We start from the raw sequence: 20,583 nt of genomic DNA on the forward strand, positions 1-20,583 counted from the left end.
GGAATAAAAAATACGCTGCATCTATAATTAGTATTTTTGTAGTTGGTTATAAATAATATTCTTAAATTCAAAAAAGTCAAAAACTTTTCTATCTTGTTATTTATTCTTTGAGAAATACTCTTAATTTTTCAGTTAAATATAATATAAATTTATTTTTAACTAAATTACCAGTTATTATAATTTTAGATTTGCTTCTCTAATTTAAAGTGGTGGCCGATCAGTTGGAATGTTAGCCAAGATCAGACATTTCATAAATTTGGAACACTTATGAGTATTTATCATGCCATATTTGGATCGCACCTTAGGTATGCATGTCAGATTTGGGGTAAAAAAAAAGGTCCATTAAACCAGCTAGTTTCACTTCAAAACAAAGCCCTTAAAATTATTCACTTTCAAAGTTTCCTATTTGACTATGTTTCTCTACTGTATAAATTGTCTAAAATTTTAAGGCTTAACGACAATATTACTTATTTAAATTGTTTATTTGTATGGGATTATCTTCATGATAAACTTCCAATTTCCTTCAAGAACTTTTTCCTTCAAATATGTAACAAACATTCTCACTTCCTAGGATCCTCTTCATGCAACAATATCTTTGTAGAACATACTAGGACAATAAAATTTGGCAGCGAATCAATTAAACATCAGTGCACCAATGCTTGGAACAATCTCCCTCATTCTTTTAAAACTGAAAACTGATATAATTTTCTCAATAAATTAAAAAAACACTATTTGGATAGCTACTAGAATAATAACATCAATAAAAGCAATATATCACTGTTAATAGTCTTATTAAAAATACTCTCTCTTGTATATTTTATTTATTTTATTTTTTTTTTTAATTTTTTTATTTTTAAGAACCTTTACATTTATGTACAGCTTTTTTGTCGTCCTTGCCCAATAATTGAATGTGTATGTGCGTATGCCTGTGTGGATATATGTATGCGTGTGTGGGTATATGTATGTGTGCAAATGTGTGTATATGTGTATGTATGTGTGTTAATATGTGTGTGAATGTGTATGTATATTTATGTGCGTATGTAGATAAGTATAGATATATTTAAATATACCATTGTTATTATTATTATTATTACCTTTATTTTTATTAATATCATTATTTTTATTAATACCATTATTTTTATTGTTATTAATACCATTTTTATTATTATAGTTATTATTAATGTTATTATTGTTAACGTTATGATTTTTAGAGTTGTTATTATTTTATTCTTATGTTATTATTCATTATTATTAGGTGTTTACGCATCATTAGTAATTATACTATTTGTAAACATCCTTGAATTGTAAAAGCATGTAATTCAGAATATATTGATTGATTGATTGATATAATATATCAACGTTTAACGAACGTATTATTGTTTAATATTAACATTTTTTTCGAAGGTGATAAGAAATATCTTTAAGCATTTTTTCATCGTACCCATTTTCAGTAAACACTTGAACTAAAAAATTTAAAAAACGTTTAGCAAATAAAAATGAAATTCTTCAAACTCTATTAACCTTCCTACAATTTCTTTACCATGGATATCAATAATATCTCCCAGACTTAGAAGAATATTCAGAAAAGCTGGTTACAGAACTGTTTTTAAGTCAAATGCTAACCTAAAAACACTATTAACGTCTAGAAATAAATCAAAATTAGCACGCAACAGCCAACCTGGAATCTATTTAATTAAGTGCAAATGCTCCAAAGTGTATGTTGGTGAATCAAAACTTAAAATAAGAACAAGGGTTCAATAATACCAAAAACATTTTACTGAAGGCAAGTTAAACCAGTCTGCATTAGCTTTGTATAAAGTAAATTGCGATGAGAATATTGAATGGGATAGGGCAGAAACACTTAAAGTTGAGGATAAAAAATTTGAAAGAAAAGTCCATGAAGCCTTGGAGATACAAAAACATCAATGTTCTCCAATGTACGGTGGTATGAATTTGGACAATGGACAATATGTTAAAACAAATTTTTGGACTTAATTTTTTTTTTTCATACTGAAGTAAAAGAAGCCATTATAAAGGTGATGTCAAAATTTAAAAATTTTTGTTGTTGTTTAACAGTCACAATTTTTGTAATTATCTTAATATTAATCTTAATATTAATACTAGAGAAACGTTTAATGTTTAATGTCGTTTTATTAGTTATGCTTTGAAAGAATGTCTTCTCAAAATGCATGCAGTCATTTGAGAAAGATCTCTAATGTGAGTTGAAACTTTTTTCCTTATGAAATTTAATTATTAGTTTAGATATATTACATAAAGAATCATACTAAGATAAGTAATCATCGTTAAGATCATTTTAAAAATAAAGTAAGTATATAAAATAGTTGTATATACATTTTTATTAGATAAAGTAGAAAGGATTTAAATTTTTATTAGATGAAGTAGCAAGGATTTTAAGTAGAAAGGATTTTAATTTTTTAAATCGTTTATGTTTTGTTTGTTTTAGCTTTTCTTTTAGCAGTTTTATTATTTTATTTTTTAGAAGGAAAATAGGGGTATGGATGTTATTTAAAGTTATACTAATGCTATTTCCATAAAATGGTTATTACTACTTTGAAATGCTATTAACTATTTTTGTTCTTTTTAGTAAATTTAGAAAAATTAAATTAAAATTTTGTGCCAACGCTGAAATGGCATGTCACATGTTATTGTACGTAAAGGTTAAATTTTGTTATGAGGATTACAGTTCTTATGAAAAAAAAGGTAAGGAGTACTGTTTGTAAATATATATTTTGTTTACTTTGAATCTTTTTAAATTTTCTCGCGTCATTTTTAAAATTTTTGTTTGTACACGTTTATTGTTTGCATTTATGCTTTTTTGATATATATGTGTATGTGGTAATAAGTGCTTTATAGTTGTTTTATCAATGTGTTTTTATGATAATGTAAAGTGTTTTTTATTGTTTGTGTATGTGTTAATATGTTATATAATTATTTTTAAAAATGTGTTCAAATATGTATATAAGGTATATATTTAACCTTATATACATATTTAAACACATTTATTGTGTTTAAAGTTGGTACATATGTTTATATTATGTTGTTTCAAAGTGCTGTGACTTTGTAAACGTGTAGAGTAAGATTTGTCAACTTTGCCAGCCAAGTGATGTACTTATAACAGAGGGTTACACAATAGTGTTTAGTGTCAAAATTACATAATAATGTATTTTAATAACATTTTGCTTAATGTTGTTACTTAAGTTCTGTTAAATATGAATTTTATCTTACTTAAGTTATGTTATATACATTTTATATTAACTTATGGTGTGTGCTATTTTTGTGTGTTGTTGCTGTGATGTTTTTTTGTTATATTTTGATTTGATAGACATTGGACTTATCTTCATGTTGGTGTCTATTGTTAAAAATGGTAAATAGGTAATGTTATTTAAAATCATTGCTTTTAATCATTCACTAAAGCCAATACAAATTATTTTGCCATATATACAATTTGTTTAATCTCAATTTGATTTTTTGTCTTTACTATATGATTATGCTATAAATATTTTGGAATCATGATGTTCCAGCATAAATTGTTTTGTAAAAGCTAACATGAAATAATAATATTTTACAACTACTACTCTGTTAAATCACAACAGCTTTTCTCTATAAAGTGCATTGATTTTCATTTTTTGTATGTAATGTTTTTCTTCTTTATTTACTTATTCATTTACAGAATTTTAGATTTATCAGATGATGTATTAATGTGGTATAGAAGAACGATATATTGTAAAGTTTTGTGAATTTTTGAAAAAAACGTTTGCTAATAATTTTTTTGAAGAAATAATTTTTAAGTTTGCAACAAAGGGTTTGCAACGTTTTTTTTTTATTTTTTCTTTGTTAGCAATATGTTTATTATTAGCATTGCATGTTTTTAATAATTTTTTTAAATTATTATTTGCTAAGCTAATTTTTTTCAAACATCTCCTAGCTGATATATATATATATATATATATATTTTTAAAGTCATAAGATTATTTTTATTATTTGTGTGTGCTATTTAGAGTAGGAAAAAAATTATATAGGAAAGATAGCAATCTTCAGGATTCGCTTAAGATTTTTTGTTACTACTTTCAATTAAAAGTGAAGTTTAAATGGATGATATTAGGCTAGAAGCAGATATTAGTTTAGAAAATGGAAATGTTAATAGGCAAGTTGTTTGTGGCACAAATGAAAGAGATAGACTTAGGCGAGATGAAATTATTAATGGACAAAATGCTGCTCTGCAAGCAGCATAATCAATTGGTTCACAACCCTGAACGTGCTACATTGGTTAGAAATCATGTTACATTATCTCAGTATTACAATTATAAACTTTCAGTTAGACAATTTTTTTCTTCACTCTTTTATGGCAAAAAACATATACGCATCAACAGCATATTGCTGTTTCAGCAGTGAGCAGTATGATGTCTTACACGAACATGTAAACAACCTTAAAAATGATCGTAATGTTAGACCAGGGCATGTTGTAGTTTTGACATCAACTTATGTAGACTTTAAAAGAAACCTTTGAAGATGCTATGGCTATAATTAAAATGTATGGTAAACCAGATCTATTTATTACTTTCACTTGCAACCCAAAATGGCGCGAGATAACTGAAAATTTATATCCAGGTCAGACAGCAAATGATAGACCAGACTTGGTTATTCGAGTATTTAAACTTTGCAAATGATGATAAGTTTGAAACAGCTCATGATATCAATAATTTAATATCTCCAGAAATTCCAGATCCGATTGTTAATCGAGACCTTTATGACGTCGTTAAAACTTGCAAGATTCACAGTCCATGCGGCATACTGAACCCAAATTCTCCCTGCATAAAAGATGGGGTGTGCAGCAAAAACTATGCTAAAGAATTTAATGCTAAGACAGTAGCAGTTCATAATGGTTATCCACGCTATAGATGTTGTGATAATAATTTGGTTATCAATATTAAAGGTAACAATGTAGATAACTGCTGGGTGGTACCTTACAATCCATTGTTATCAAAGAAATATCAAGCTCACAATAATGTTGATGCTTGCATGTCTGTTAAGGCTGTTAAATATTTGTACAAATATATATACAAGGATCACGACTGTGCCAATATTTTAATAAATGAACAAATTAATCATGATGAAGTAAACTCTTTTTTAGATTGTTGTTATGTAAGTGCACCTGAAGCATTGTGGCGAATTTTCGAGTATCCAATAAGTCATATGTCACACACTAATACACGCCTTAAAGTTCATCTACCTGAAAATCAATTATTGTAGTTTAGAGAAGGAGCAGAACAAATGGCTTTAGATTGTGCAGCTCAACGTGATACGCACCTAACGGCATGGTTTAAGTTAAATACTGAAAATGAAAGAGCACATTGCTATTCGTATGTAGACATTCCTTATTACTTTATATTTGATGATAAACATTGTAAATGGAAGGTTAGACAAAGAGGTGGTAATAAGGTGATAGTAAGAATGTATAAAATTAATCCAACTGAAGAATTGTTTTTTCTTAGACTGTTACTTTTGCAAGCAAAAGGTGCAACATCGTGGAAGGATGTGCGTACTGTTAATGGTATTGTCCTTGAAACATTTCGTGAAGCATGTGTTTTGAAAGTTTTGTTGCAAGATGACACTGAATGGCAGAATACTCTTTCTGAGGCGGTTTTAACACGTATGCCAAAGCAAATTAAACAGTTGTTTTCAATTATTTTGACCTTTTGTGAACCTGACAATCCTTTGCATCTCTGGAATACATACAAACCTTTTATGATGGAAGAGCTCATTCACTTCTAATAGCTGAACAAGCTACTTTTCATCAAATTGAAAAGATTATAAATCAAAATGGTAAAATGCTGGCTGATTACAATCTGCCAGTTATTGATGAGTTTATGCGCCTAAATCTAGAAAATTTTGATGAAAATGTTCAACAATCAATTGACAAAGCCAACCAAATGAGACTGTTGCTTAATGTCAATTAATTAAATGTATGTAATGCTATCCTTGCTGCACTGAATGAGCAACCAAGTGTAGAAAATCAACATTCTAGATTGTTTTTCATGGATGGACCTGCTGGTAGTAGAAAAACCTTTACTTATAATTATTTGATTGCTGAAACCATAAGTAGGGGCTTTAAATCTGCTACAGCTGCATGGACTGGCATAGCAGCAACTCTTCTTACAAATGGATCTACATTGCATGGCTTATTCAAACTTCCTGTTCCAATATTGGATAATAGCACGTGTAATGTAACTCCTAACTCTATACACGTGCATTTTTTAAGACAAGTTAGTTTGTTTTTGTTTGATGAAACATCCATGATACCTAAACATGCCTTAAATGCAATTGATAGGTTATTAAAAGATATTTGCAACAACAACTTTCCGTTCTGAGGAAAAATCATTTTTTTTTTGTGGTGACTTCAGGCAAATTCTGCCTGTTGTGAAAAGAGGACAACCAGCTGAAATAGTAGAATCGCATATAAAATGTTCTTTGCATTGGCAATGGGTGCAGAAGTTTGCATTAACTGAAAATATGAGAGTGCAAGATGGGGAGTGCAAGATGGAAGGTGAATTTTCCCAGTGGCTACTAAAACTTGGGAATGGAACTATACCTGTCAAAAGTCCTTTTAAAGGATGCATTGAAATACCAAATCAGTGCATTATTAGAGAAAATGAATCGATTGTTGAAAAGATTTTTGGAGATGCTGATCAAAATGATTATTCTAAACGTGTAATTTTAACACCAACTAATGTTGATTCATTATCAATCAATGAAGAAGTGCTTGAATGTCTGCCGGGTGAGGTCAAAATTTATTTAAGTGCTGATCAAATTGAGACTGATGACCTTAATGAAAGAAATAACTCCTGTTGAGTTTTTGAACAGCTTAATTCTTTCAGGTATGCCACCTCATTGTTTAAAATTGAAAATTGGTTGTTTAATTATGCTACTTAGAAATTTAGATCTCAAAGATGGGTTATGCAATGGTACTCGAATGAAAGTTTGTGCTCTTCAAAATAATTATATTGATGCAGAGATTTTGACAGGTGTTTCTGGTGGTAAATGGGTTTTTGTTCCTCGAATTCAGTTGGCTCCATCAGATTCTAATATACCTTTTGTTCTGAAATGTCGTCAGTTTCCTGTCAGATTGGCTTATTCAATGACAATTAATAAAAGTCAAGGTCAAACATTTGATAGAGTTGGGGTATATCTCAAAAAACCGTGTTTCTCTCATGGTCAACTATATGTTGCATGTTCAAGAACTAGAGTATTTAATAGTTTGTTTTTCAAAATTGATAAACATCTCATTCAGGGTATGGTAGGTGAAAAGTGTTACACAAATAATGTTATATTTTCTAAGGTTCTTAATTTATAGTCTTTAGATTTTCATTTCGAAAATTTACTGTTTGTAGGTTGTGAGTACTTGTATGTATAACTTTATTTATTATTTTAATTTTTTTTTTTCATAGTTTTTGATAAATATATGTCATTTAATATTGTTATAAAATGTGTTTACATGTGTTATATAAAACCATATTTGTTTATAGTTGTATATATTTTAAAATTATGTTGTTTCCATGTTTTCAAAGTTGTGTCACTTGGGATTATGTTGAGCAAGATTGATAACCTTGCCAGCCAAGCGGTGTACTTATAGCAGAGGTGTGACTTGGCAGCATTTAGTGCCAGGCGGTGTTACTGCTTTAGGGCTAGGTTGTGTTGTCTAGCCTTTTTTTAATTATTCTGGAAACACGTAATGTCTGTTAATGTTTAGCGTAATGTGTATGAGAGAGTATGCAACCTTGATCTTTAAATCTAAGGCGTTTTAATGTCCTAAATTTGAAGTAATTGATTAACTAATATTGAATATAAAAGCAAATATACTTTTCTGTATTTATATGTTTAGTAAAAAGATAAATATAGTTAACTTTAAATTGGTTTTCGAATTTTGTCTTTCATATTTTAAATTGGTTTGTTATTTTCGCTGGATTTTAGGATCAAGGGTGTTAATATTCTATTGTTATGTGTTGTTGTTGTGATGTTTTGTGTTGATAGACTGCTTGGCTTACCTTCACGTTGGTGTCTATTGTTAAAAATGAATAATTGGTAGTTTCATTATTGGAACTTACTGCTTTTATTTATTTACTAAAAGCCAAGACAACATTTAGCTAAAAATGCAATTTATAACTTAATTTGATTTTTTTTTTTTTTTAGTATTGTTAATTTTTTTTTTAGTATTGTTAATTTTTTTTTTTTAGTATTGTTACATTTTCGATAAATGTTTATATTAACTTAAATTATATTAACGAAAATTTTCGTAAATTAATTCAATCCAGAAAGATTAAATATTTATTTTAATATTGAAGTAATTAAAGAGGTTTAAGATAGAATCGACTTCAATATTTGTTTGCTTTTCTGTTTAGATGACAGCAGTATTATTGGAGAAAGTAAGTTAAAAAGCATTTTTACTTTTTAAAATGGAAAAAAATACTTTTTAATATATCTGTTTTTTTTAAGTAGGTTTAAAATTTCAGGTTTTTAAAATCTTATATATTATAATCTTAAATATTTTTTAATTACTTAAAAAATATATTTTTGTTAAATTACACCAGGTTGTAGAAAATAGTTATAGTTTAATGACAAAGTTGTAGACTGTTAGAGCAGATTAAATAGATCAAAGATTTATTTAATCTACTTAATAACTTACTACCAAAGTGAAAATTTACTATCAATTGTTTGTTTGTTTTTCTGTTTAGTTGAAAATAATGAAGAGAGAGGTAGTAAGTTTAAAAGGATTTTTATTTTTTATAAAGTAACTAAAATGTTTTTTAAAATATTGTTGTTGACTTTAAAGTAAAAAAGTAGGTTTTTATTATTTTATACAATAAGCCCAAGAACTTAGGTCCTACTTAAAATTATATCGTCAATAATAAAGAGAAGAAATTTATAATTCTCAGTAAGGCAGCTTTTTATTATTTTATATCAAGTTAGTTTAATTAAGATTTATTTTCTTTAGTTGATCAAGAGAGATCTAATAAAGGTATTAGTTACATTAGTTGAGTGAATTTATTTTTAAAAAGTTAAGTCGATAATTTAATGTCTATACATTTAAGTGCTTTTATTGTTTAGACACAGAATTGAAGACTGAATTAAGTCAGTGTTTTTGCTATTAGATATTTGTTAATAGGAATTTTTTTATTTGTACTGTAACTGGAATTTTAAAACTTCAAGTACTTAAGCTTTATTTTATTTTTTCTTTTAGGAGAGTTGGAAAAAAAACTTACATATTTTTTTTAAATTTGTTATACACATGTTTGATTGTAAATTAACTTTTTTTTGTTTGAAACGTATTTGTACTCAATTGCTTAGTTATTTATAATAAATTTATTTAGTTGTGTGCATTTAACGTTTTAAAGACAATTTCCTTTTTTAACGAAACATGTATCAAGGGGATACCAAAAAATTAATAACTCATGAATAATTTACCTTCAATTCATATTAATCTTATTAATTAAAGTTCATGAATTAAAAAATATAACAAGAATTTAGCTTTACTTTTTCGTCAATATAAAGCATGATGAAGTGTTATTTTTTGTGTCAGTAACTAAAAACGTATTGCGTTCAACTTAGTAATGTCGAGGAAAATGGTTCTGCCTTACACTGATATCACCTGTCAGTTGTAAATTACTCAACTTTAAATTGTGGAAAACAGCCACTATAAATTAAGTAACAGACCGACCATAACCTGTATTACGGGTTTCTTTCTGCTAGTATTATATTATTTGCTGATGATGCCGGTGTCTATAATCCGGCGAAAATTTCAAATAAGTTATTTAGTATTGAGAGAATTCAAATTATCTGATGTTTTAAATTAGTTAATATATATATATACACTCTCGTACAAGATGTCAACATTTAAATCATATATATATTTATATATAAATGTATTATTTTACATTTATATGTGTCCCAGATATATATTACATCAGTTACAGTGCAGGGACTTCCGGAATAGCGGACGCTTTTTTATAACGAATTATATAAGTAAATTTTAAAAAAAGAAAGATAAAGAAAAAAAAAAAAAAAAGAAAAGAAAAATAAATAAAATAAGTAAAATAAGAAAAATAAATAAAATAAGAAAAATAAAATTAAAGAGAATGAAGAAAAGAAAGAGAAAGAAATAAAAAAAAAAATTAAAAGCCAAATCAAACAAATTAACAAAAAAAAATGAGATATGAAAAAAGAAAGACAAAAAGCCATAGTTAAATGAAAAAAAAACGTTCGAAAATGGAAAGTAATTAAAAAGAATTAAAATAAAATAAAAAAATTTCTCCCCTTTTGAAGAAAGCAAAAAGAATATTTTTTAAATTTTATTATTTTTGAAAGACTATATGTGTTTGTTTGATAACTTACTTTTTTATTTTATTATCTTCATTTATTATATCATTATATCATTCATGTTTATTTATTATTTTTTATCATTTTATCATTCATGTTTATTTATTATTTTTTATCATTATATCATTCATATTATATCATTATATCATTTATTATATCATTATATCATTCATATATTATATCATTCATGAAAACTCTATACTTTTCGCGACTAAATGTTTGTTTGTGTGTGTGTGTGTGTGTGTGTGTGTGTGTGTGTGTGTGTGTGTGTGTGTGTGTGTGTGTGTGTAGGTGACACGTTTATTTATTGTTTTTTTTGATGAAATATTTATATTACTTTAATGTATATGATTATTGATATTAATATTATTATATTTATTAAATCATTGTTACTTTTTTTTTGCAGTTATATTTATTATTTATATCATTGTTATATTTACGTGGTAGGTTGTTACATTTTGTCAGTACATAACTGTTTGTAACTTTCCTGTCTATGCATTATATTCAATTGTTGTTTTAAAATTGATATTGATTTATTATCATATAATTTTCTTATTATTCTTATAATTTATCATCATTATTATTATCATTATTATTTGTATTATTAATGCTATTTCATGGTATATACTTAAGATTAGTTTTAACTATTTGTAAATGTCCTCGATTGTATGATCTTTTTATCGAAAAATATATTGATATATAGACACATTATAAACATACTTTATTGAACATAAAACTATTCAATTGAACTTAATATTGGGAATTTTTTTTTCCCCTTTAAACTAAAAGTTTTAGTTGCAACACCTTACAGCTCATTTAAATGTAGCCACATACAAACAAATATTATGCTAATGTTCCCAATATTATTCCCAATATTAATTCACATTACTATGACATCGCAAATGGATGAAGCATTTTTTTAACGGTGAAAAGTAAAAGAGCAAAATAAAAGAGCAGGTAAAATAAACGAGCAAAAGAAAAATAAATAAAAATTGTTTAGAATAGAAAATTTGAAAAATAAAAAAAATAAAGTTAAAACAATGAAAATATTAAAGAATAAAAATTGAAGAAAAATATCAAATAAACAGTAGAACAAAACGCTAAGTTAAAAGAATAAAAATGTTCGCGACAAATTCGAAAATAACGTTATTAAAAGAAAACAAAAATAACATTTTTTAAGTTTTATTCATTTATGTTATTTGGATTGCTTATATTATCCTGTAGTTTTGTGTACTGTTTACAATGCCGTCTGATTATGTGTACTTTTTACACATAATCAGACGGTATTTTTGTTTATACTGTTGTGTAATATTGTGCATAATTTATATTGACGTGAACATTTGTATATTATTTATGTTGACGAATATTTTTTTTGTGATCTTTAGCTTATTATTTTTATTATTGTTGCTTTTTATGTTTGTTGCTATTATTAAAGTTTTTTGTTTTTTTTGTCTCATAATATTTTAAAATATTCTTTTGTTTTCTTTTTTATTTTCTATCATCATTCTGATCGTCAAACGTTGTGTTATCTCATTCATTCGTTATTTCTCATGTCAGTTAAACTGGCTTTTTTAAATATTATTGTTCTTGTTTTAATTTTGCTTTGATCTCTTGGTCGCTATCTGTATTACTAATTTTTGCTTTATTTGTTTATTTTATTAAGGTATCACTCCAATGACTAGATTTTAACTGTGCAAGTGGCGCCGATCCTAGTTTTGTAAAATTATAAATAAGTTTGTAACTTGTTCAATTTTATTGGTAAATAAATGAATTTTTAAAAAAATGTGCAAACGGATTTCTTTTGCTGTAATAACTTAAATCTTAACCACTTCCTTTACGGAAGTAATTATATTAAAAAACTACTTTTTATTGAACTTTAACAAAAAGTAGTAGGGGAGTTAGGGGCTCTTTAATCTGTGGGGCAGCTTGATCTTTTAGCGCTACATCATCTATTTATAATTATATATGCGTGATGTCTTAAGTTACTATCAGCATATACAGCATATACTATACTGCATATACTTCTGGCTATTTATTTTTGTTGTTGTTTTGTCAAAAAATCGATTTTACGAATATTAAGAAATAAAAGTTTGATTTTCACGATAAATGGGAAATTTGATAAACAGGAGAATTATTCATATATTTTTATTACTATTTTAAATATTTGTAAAATATCAACTGCAGTCACTTGGTATTTCATTGACGCATATTTTATGGTATGATTTCGCCGTTGAATGTTATTTATGAGCGAGATACAGCCATTATTACATGATGTATACCTATAGGGGTTCCTTGATCTCTCTTACACGGAGCTGGTTGATCTGAGGATCAAGGTGTCCCATACTAAAACTATGATACGTATAATTTGTTGTATTTAATTACATTCGAATAACTATTGAAATGCATTCGTTGCACAAAGAAAAAATATTTCCATTTGCTAGATAAATAAAATTAATAATAAAAAATAAAAAAGTAAATTATTTTAACAAGATATAGTAATAATACTCGATTTAATTTTGTTAAATTTTTGATAGACATAAACATGTATCAGCTGCCGCTGGATTTGAAACTGTCAATACGAAAGATCAAACATTTAAAGAAGATAATTGCGAACAAGAGTAATTTTTTGTCTTACGTTTTCCATGCCGTTCTCATTGAAGAAAAAGATCATGCTGTTGACCAGTGATGCACGCTTGGTGTCGGGGTTCGATACCCGTGCGTAGCAGACGCTTGGTCAATTTATTCTGAGCGTCTGTATTTGTAAGTATTGTATCATATTCTAAAAACGTTTATGATTTTTTTTCAAAACTTCAGATTTGGTGTTGACTGAAAATGGTTAGAAATAGAATTCGGAAGACAGATAGAGGAATGGTATCTCCCGAAACAATGAGAGCAGCTGTGGATGAAGTTTTATTGAAAAACAGGCCTAACAATGAAGTTGCTTGAGAGTTTGGCATTGATCGTATGACATTGAAAAGATATGTTAAAGTGCAAAAACTTAATCCGGGTGTTACATTTAAACCAAGATTTAATACGCAACAGGTCTTCACAGAAGAAGAAGACTGCTTATCAAATTATTTGCTTCAAGCTTCGAAGATGAACTATGGCCTTTCAACGAAAACAATGCGCCAATTAGCATATGAAATGACTGTTGCTAATAATAAAGTTTGTCCGGATTCATGGATTAAGAACAAAGTGGCAGGCATCGATTGGTTACAGAGCTTTATGAAAAGAAAACTACAATTATCTTTACGAGCTCCAGAAGCCACCAGCTTTGCAAGAGCAACAGGTTTCAACAGATTCACCGTTAGTGAATTTTTTCGGAATCTCTGGGAGATTCCGGTAGTGCGAGAACGTGATCAGTTTGGTCCAGAAAGCATTTACAATGTGGACGAAACAGGAATAACAACCGTACAAAAACCTGTTAAGGTTATTGTTAGTAAAGGTGTCAAACAAGTAGGTAGCATAACATCTGCAGAATCAGGAACTCTCATGACAGCTTGCTGTGTGATTAAATGCGATCAGCAATTTGATACCACCACTGTTCGTTTTTTCGAGGGTGAAGTTTCAAGATTTTATGATTGAAGATGGTCCAGCCGGATGCGTAAAATTTGCTAATCCATCTGGTTGGATGACATCAGATATCTTTGTCGAGTGGTTGAAACGTTTTATCAAACATTCGCACGGTTTGAAAGATTCTCAAGTTCTTCTCATGCCAGACAACCACGAGAGTCATATATCTGTGACAGTCCTCGATTTGGAAAAAGAAACGGAATAACTATGCTTAGTTTTCCACCACACTACAGTCACAAGCTGCAACCGTTGGACAGATCTGTTTATGGGCTTCTGAAGAGGCATTACAATGGCGCTTGCGGCAACTGGCTAATCAGCAGTACCAGACCGATGAATATGTATAACATTGTTCCGATTGTGTGTGAAGCTTACGGTAAAGCCTTTACTAAATCAAACATTGAATCTGGATCTAATGTTGCCGGGAAACAAATAAGAAAAAAAAATGTAAAAAAATACAAGTCCAGCAGTTGAAGACGATGAACCAATGGAACTTTCCGATGATTCTGATAATATTCATCGCCTACGACCGCTTGAAAGTGAAGACAGTGAAAATGATCTTGAAACGATATCTTCTTGAATCATCAGACCTGAACTTTGACTTTGATGCCCTGAATGTGAAAGATTTTGTTCTTGTTAAATTTGATAAAAAAAAAGAAAGCTATTCATTATGTTGGACAAATCTGTGAAGAAGAAAATGTGCGAATGCTAAAATATTTGAAAAGAGAAAATTTAAAATCGTATAAATTCATCTCTGTCAGTGAGTAATTGTACCAGTTTACCAGAGATGATATTGTCTGCAAGCTTCCAGATCCAATGCAGCATGGTGGCACAACTCCTGTCGGTCGACATTTGATTTTCGATTTTGAATTTTCAGTTTTTGCAAACATTTCTTAAAATTTCGTATGAAAAACCTTGTTCAATAATCTTTAAATGTGAATCTCTTGGCAGAAATTTAAAGAGCTGTGTTTTTAATAATGCTTTAATGCCAACTTGTTATTGATTTTGTAAAAAACTGTATGTAAGATAAAAGTGCCCCATAGTGCAAATCAAGGTGCCCCATACATGGGGTACCGTGATCCATTGTAGGTGATGTTATAAAGTTGAGTTCTAGCTTACTAAATATTACTTGGACCAAAATTAGCTAGTTGTTCCGAATAAAGTAATAAATATTCTTTTAAAAATAATAAAAATAGTATTGTTGTCTGCAAGGGTTTTCAAGTAATCAAACATAAACCATAAAAACGTTAAAGGTGCCCCAATCTCCCCTATAGTCAAATAACTAAATAATAACTTATAGAAACATATACACCATGTTTACCACAAGTTATAAAAAATCTTATCACATATCTAAACAAAAAACGTCAGTATGCATGAGCAACGCAAATACTTTAAAGTTACGCCAAGGTTAAGGTAGCTTCAACTAAACATGACTTTTGTTGCTTAAATCAGGCTGAGCATTTTCTGAAGATGTTTTGTAAATAAAATAATTTGAGAGTTGAACTTACAAAAAATAAATCCTAAATTTTGTATTAGGCTGCTAAGCAAGTTTTGTGAATACAAAAATTAATAAATTTTGAACTTACGCCAAACTTGCGCTAATCTCACGCTTAAAAATGTTTTGTGAAAATACCAAGTATTTAAAGAATAGAATAGCGTACCGTTAACAACAATACCATTAACAAAAGAATGCCGTTAAACGGCAATATTTAAAAACTTTAATTTTAGATATAAAGCATTTTTCGTATAAATGTTATTAGGGGTGTTCCAGATACCACTTTTTCATTATCCGACCGGATATTAAATACCCGGATATTCAAAATTATCTGACCAGATATCCGGATAACGTAATTCAAATCCTAAAATATATATTTTATAATGACAAAATATTATCGTGATAAACCTTCAAAATAGCGAACTTTGTTTCACAACTTTTCTAAATTAATGATAACTGTGATTTTAGAGCAAAATGCATTGCATGTGGAAATCAGATAAGCAGGGTAATAAATCTGGTCAGAAGTCATTTTGCACAACTCTACCGCATAATCACGCAAAAAAAATTTCATTGTAATTTGTATGAAGAGAAAAAAATATTAATACTGAATCTTCTTCAGTTGCACAAAGAAGTCCAAAACGCATTAAAATCTGATCAAGTCTCCTTTTTAAAAGCTGTTCATGGAAATGATGTTTTCTTTAATCACTCGATTATAGAAAAAAATAATGACTAAAGTTTTAAATTATTAGAAACACGAAAAGAAGTTTCCACTGCTAAAAGAGTTAACACTTAATTTACTAACACCACATGCATCCTCTGTATTTTTGGAAGATTGTTTTCATCCTTTATGAGAAAAAGCAATCAAGGCTAAATATGTTAGTTTCTCAACATTGAGGTAAAAAAATATAAATGAGTGATAAACTGATGTATTTATTGCGCATATATAATTTTAGTAGTACTTTAATAATAATAATAGGGGAGTGACCTAAAACAGGCCCCTTTTTAAAAAAAGATAGAATCAACTAGCTGTAACCAACCAAAAACAACATAAAAATTTTCCGGATATTTGACCTATCTACAACTTAACATCAGAAAATTAAAGGTTTAACTATGCCTTATTTTAAGAAACAACCGTTGAACACAGAAATGCTAGGAGCCCATTTTCTGTGGAAGTAGCCTATAATCGGCCCCGTAATTTAATTTCTGAATAAAACCTGATTATTAACCAAAAATTGACTATAACTGATTTGTTGATGATACATAATCTTCTGTTCATTATCTACATTGAAAATTGACACTCTGAATAGAGAAAAATTGACAATAATTTTAACTATAGTCAAACTAAAAAAAACTTAGCTCAATAAAACTTTAAAAGTTGTACTATTAAATATTCATTTTGCCAAAAATTAAAAATAAAAAAACTATTTTTCAGATGGTTCACTTAAATTTTTATTGTCAGCCGAACAATATTCTAAAGCCAAATTTGTAATAATCTATGTCCAAGTAAGAGATTTGATAGGGGCCTATCTCACCTTTTGGGCCCGTTGTGGCCCACTTTGCCTTAATAATAACAATGTTATAAAGAAACCATTAACATTAGATTATTTAAAAATAAAACATTTCTAGGTTTCTTTCAATTTTCAAATGATATTAACATGAAATATCCGGTACATAAAAAACCGGATGAAGTTATTATCCGGCCGAAAAACGGATGCAGAATAAAATATACCCGAGACAGCCCTAATTATTATATAAACAACCTAATAATTCTAATATTACATTAAGAAATCACACAATACGGATCGAAATAAGGATCAAGCTCAAATGAACTTGAATACATTATCAATTTAGAAAATAACTTTTTTAAATTTATTTTTAAATAAATGAAAATTCCAACTTCGAGAAAAATCAAAGTTTTTTAAAACTATTAGGTTCCGAAGAAAACTCATTTATACCAAAAGAACTATAAGGATATTAAGTTTTAAAATAAAAGAATGTTTTCCAGACTTTTTATAAATTTTTTATGAAATGTATTTTCATTTCCAGACTTGATATGAAGAATGTATTTTCAAATGCGGTATAGTATATAATGCGTATGAAGAATGTATTTTCAAATGCGGTGAGATTATTGACTTTTTTCGCTACACAATGATGGCTCATATGTTTGGACAAACTATTGTTGCCTAATTTATATATGCATAAATAATATATTAGATAAAGTTGAAAGTCAAAATATAGGTAAATAAAAACATAAATAGTTTACAATGCCCAAAGAAAACAACGGTTCCAATTAAGAACAGACATTTCTTTGATTAGAAAACAATCGCCGAACGTGCATTGGATCTCTCGATATGCAAAAAACCATAATTTTCTATGTCCGTGCTGAAAAAATAGAAAATAATTCCTTTATTAGTTCTAAAATCTACTGCGTTTAGTTTATTGCACACTATTGGTATCTTTATCAACACCAGCTTTTTTTAAAATATTATTGAGGATGAGAAAATTAAACCTAGTGACTAAAAACATAATCACTGATAGTCGACTTCATTCTTTTGCAAATGCAAAAAAACTTACAAAGGCATCAATAACCGAAAGATTTGGAGTATTGCTTCAAGCCACTGTTATGCTTAACGTAAGCTAATTCACTGAATTGAATACATCTTTAGAGATTGATAATAACAAATTTGCTAGGGAGAGGTATCGAACCATGGAAGAGCTTAAACTTGAGAGTTCGAAAATTAATAATAATTATATATCAAGTCTTTCCTTTAAAGGACAACGTGACAAAATATTTTCAACAGGAAAGAAGGTTGATAAATACTATCAAAGAGCATTTGTAGAGGAATTATGATACATCAATTTCTGAAAAAATGTCTACCCTTTGCTGAAGCCTTTGCCCGTAGGTTAAAACCACGTTTTTGTTTTGTGGTGATAAAACTGTGATAAAACTGTCATAAAACTGATAAAACTGTTGTAAATAATGGAGTTTACAGTTGTCTCGAACCGAAGATTAGCAAAAAGCAGTAGAATGGGCAGTATGTCAACTACATTTTAACGATTTTTTTCTCCACTATCTATTCAAGAACTTCAATAGTTCCACTTCATGACGTACTTTCTACACTGGTTATGAAAAGAAACTGAACTCAAACCACTGCGCCAAGGCCGCACATAATGATGTTATTTAATAAATTGATGTTTATTATCACAAAACAAATATTTTGAGACAAAGTATAATTGCTAGCATACGGAGACCAAGCAGTAATAAATGGTAGTGAGCTGTATGAATAATTGCCGATAAAATGTTGTATCTGCCAACAGTAATAAAAAACGCCTCGTTACTGAGACTTTCTTTTTGTTGTTGAAATAAAACAAACCTGGTTTAAAATTTTGTGGTTGTCAAAATAAAAAATCACCAATAAAAAGTCTTAACTGAAATTTTTCAGACCTGAACTGCAAAATCTATTACCGCCAGACATCAAGCTGAAATAAAAAGTCTGAAATTTTTCAATTTGTTTTTGTTGTATAAAAAATAAAATGGATATAAAGAAAACTGTGTACTGTGTATTTTCTAAATGTTTGTTTTCATGTGTGTGTTTTCTAAATAATAAGCTTAACATAATAATATAATATTTATTGACGATATTTTAATGTCTCTAGTTATCGAATCGTATTAAAACTTACTAAATCAAAATGGAAGTTATAAGTGAAGGTTATTGATTTTTTTAGTGATAGACCATGTCCATGTATATAATATCCAAGTATTTTTGCTTTGACAAGCAATCTTTTTTGATAGTTAATTTTTTTATGCAAGGAAGCGCTGTTTGTGTTCACTTTGTCTTTAACCTGCTAATCCTTTAGAACAAGTGAAATTTTTTTCGTTGTTTGTGATTTTACCATACCTTTTACTATTTTGACTTTTTTAATTTAAAGTTAAAATAATGAGTAAAAACAAATTGTGTACTTGTAAAGTAGTTGTCATATTTTAAAAACTTGCATTAGATAAAAAATCTTTTAAATAAAATACTGCTTTCCCAGTAATTTTATCAATGTATAACTAAAACCTTTATCAAGATATGTATAAAAGTTAGTTGACTGTACATACATTTTGAAAACTGAAATCTCTGGAAACTTAAAGGTTTTTGAATAACGAATTTTTAATGAAAAACTTCACTTATTGAACACTTTGATTTTTTTTAAGAAATGTTGTGGTTATGGATCAATATATATAGATAATATATAACTGATTGATATACTTATGATATATGATGATATATACCTGATTTCTCGATTGTTATTATTTAGGAATTTTATACAATTTTAATTTTCAAATTATAAAAACTTTAAGTTTTTCAAAACTTATTTTCTTACCTTAAACTTGCATCCAATATTTAAATATTGACATGGAATAATTGTATTAGCGCAACTATCAGTAATATGGGAAGACATCTATGAAAAGTTTCAAAGATAAAGTTTTTACCCAAGTAAATTAAATGTTCAGTAAACACATGACGTTTAAAAGACGTGTTAAAGACGTGTTAAACATGTCTAGAAGTAAAAAGACGTTGTTTAGACGTTTTTAACGAGTCAAGTGTTCACTTCGGTAAAAAAAGGACACTTTGAATATAAAACAGCTATTTCAATTTTAAATCAAACCTCTTTACGCATAATTTTCATGCCACATTGATTTACACAACAAAGAGGTAAACATTCGCAATTTTCTTCATGAATCTAAAGATAAATTCACGAGAAAATTTAATTTTTACTTTGATTTTATTAAAATTGACATTTCTTTTAGCACATTCATCAGTAAACATTATCTTCATCATTACCATCATCATTGTCATCATTATCATAAGGGCCGTCCCGAAGAGACGCGTCGGAGGTGTCTCACCCCCCTTCCTTTCTCAACGAAAATTTTATTTAAAAGTTAGTAGGAAAATTTGGACATTGGAGTAGGAAAATAATAGCCATCAAGGATCTTTTTTTTTTGCTAATATCTTAGTTAGCAAATCTTTTTTCTAAGCCTTAAATGGCAAAGAACAGACACGTCAACCCCTTCCCCTACCCCTTATCAAGAACTCTTTGGGAAGGCCCTATTCTATACTCATTCCCAAATCTGATTCTCT

General features: G+C 28.2%; 1 protein-coding gene and 1 long non-coding RNA gene across 9 annotated transcripts in view; one reads left to right on the plus strand and one right to left on the minus strand.

Annotated features, from left to right (window-relative positions):
* LOC136083980 (TNF receptor-associated factor family protein DDB_G0290883-like) overlaps nucleotides 1–20,269 on the minus strand; it is an 81,002-nt gene extending 60,733 nt beyond the window's left edge. For 4 of the 7 annotated variants that reach the window (XM_065803959.1, XM_065803960.1, XM_065803961.1 and 1 more), the window contains exons 1-2: nucleotides 20,111–20,268; nucleotides 19,826–19,903 (exon numbers count right to left, since the gene is read on the minus strand). In XM_065803959.1, coding sequence (XP_065660031.1) covers nucleotides 19,826–19,903; nucleotides 20,111–20,131 — 99 coding nt within the window. In that variant the 5' untranslated portion in view covers nucleotides 20,132–20,268. Of the gene's footprint in view, nucleotides 1–19,825; nucleotides 19,904–20,110 lie in introns of all 7 variants that reach the window. The other 3 variants (XM_065803955.1, XM_065803956.1, XM_065803958.1) reach the window with 3 other exon arrangements.
* Nucleotides 2,413–10,032, plus strand: LOC136083981 (uncharacterized). 2 transcript variants are annotated; one of them, XR_010640259.1, is made up of 6 exons: nucleotides 2,413–2,721; nucleotides 8,418–8,441; nucleotides 8,751–8,771; nucleotides 9,011–9,034; nucleotides 9,124–9,147; nucleotides 9,257–10,032. It is a non-coding gene; the product is annotated as an uncharacterized LOC136083981 (long non-coding RNA). The 2 variants fall into 2 exon arrangements; XR_010640258.1 differs by lacking the exon at nucleotides 9,257–10,032 and having other exon boundaries at nucleotides 9,124–9,256.
* Nucleotides 20,270–20,583: the final 314 nt, after the last annotated feature.

Source organism: Hydra vulgaris, chromosome 08, assembly GCF_038396675.1.
Source record: "Hydra vulgaris chromosome 08, alternate assembly HydraT2T_AEP".
Lineage (NCBI taxonomy): Eukaryota > Metazoa > Cnidaria > Hydrozoa > Anthoathecata > Hydridae > Hydra > Hydra vulgaris.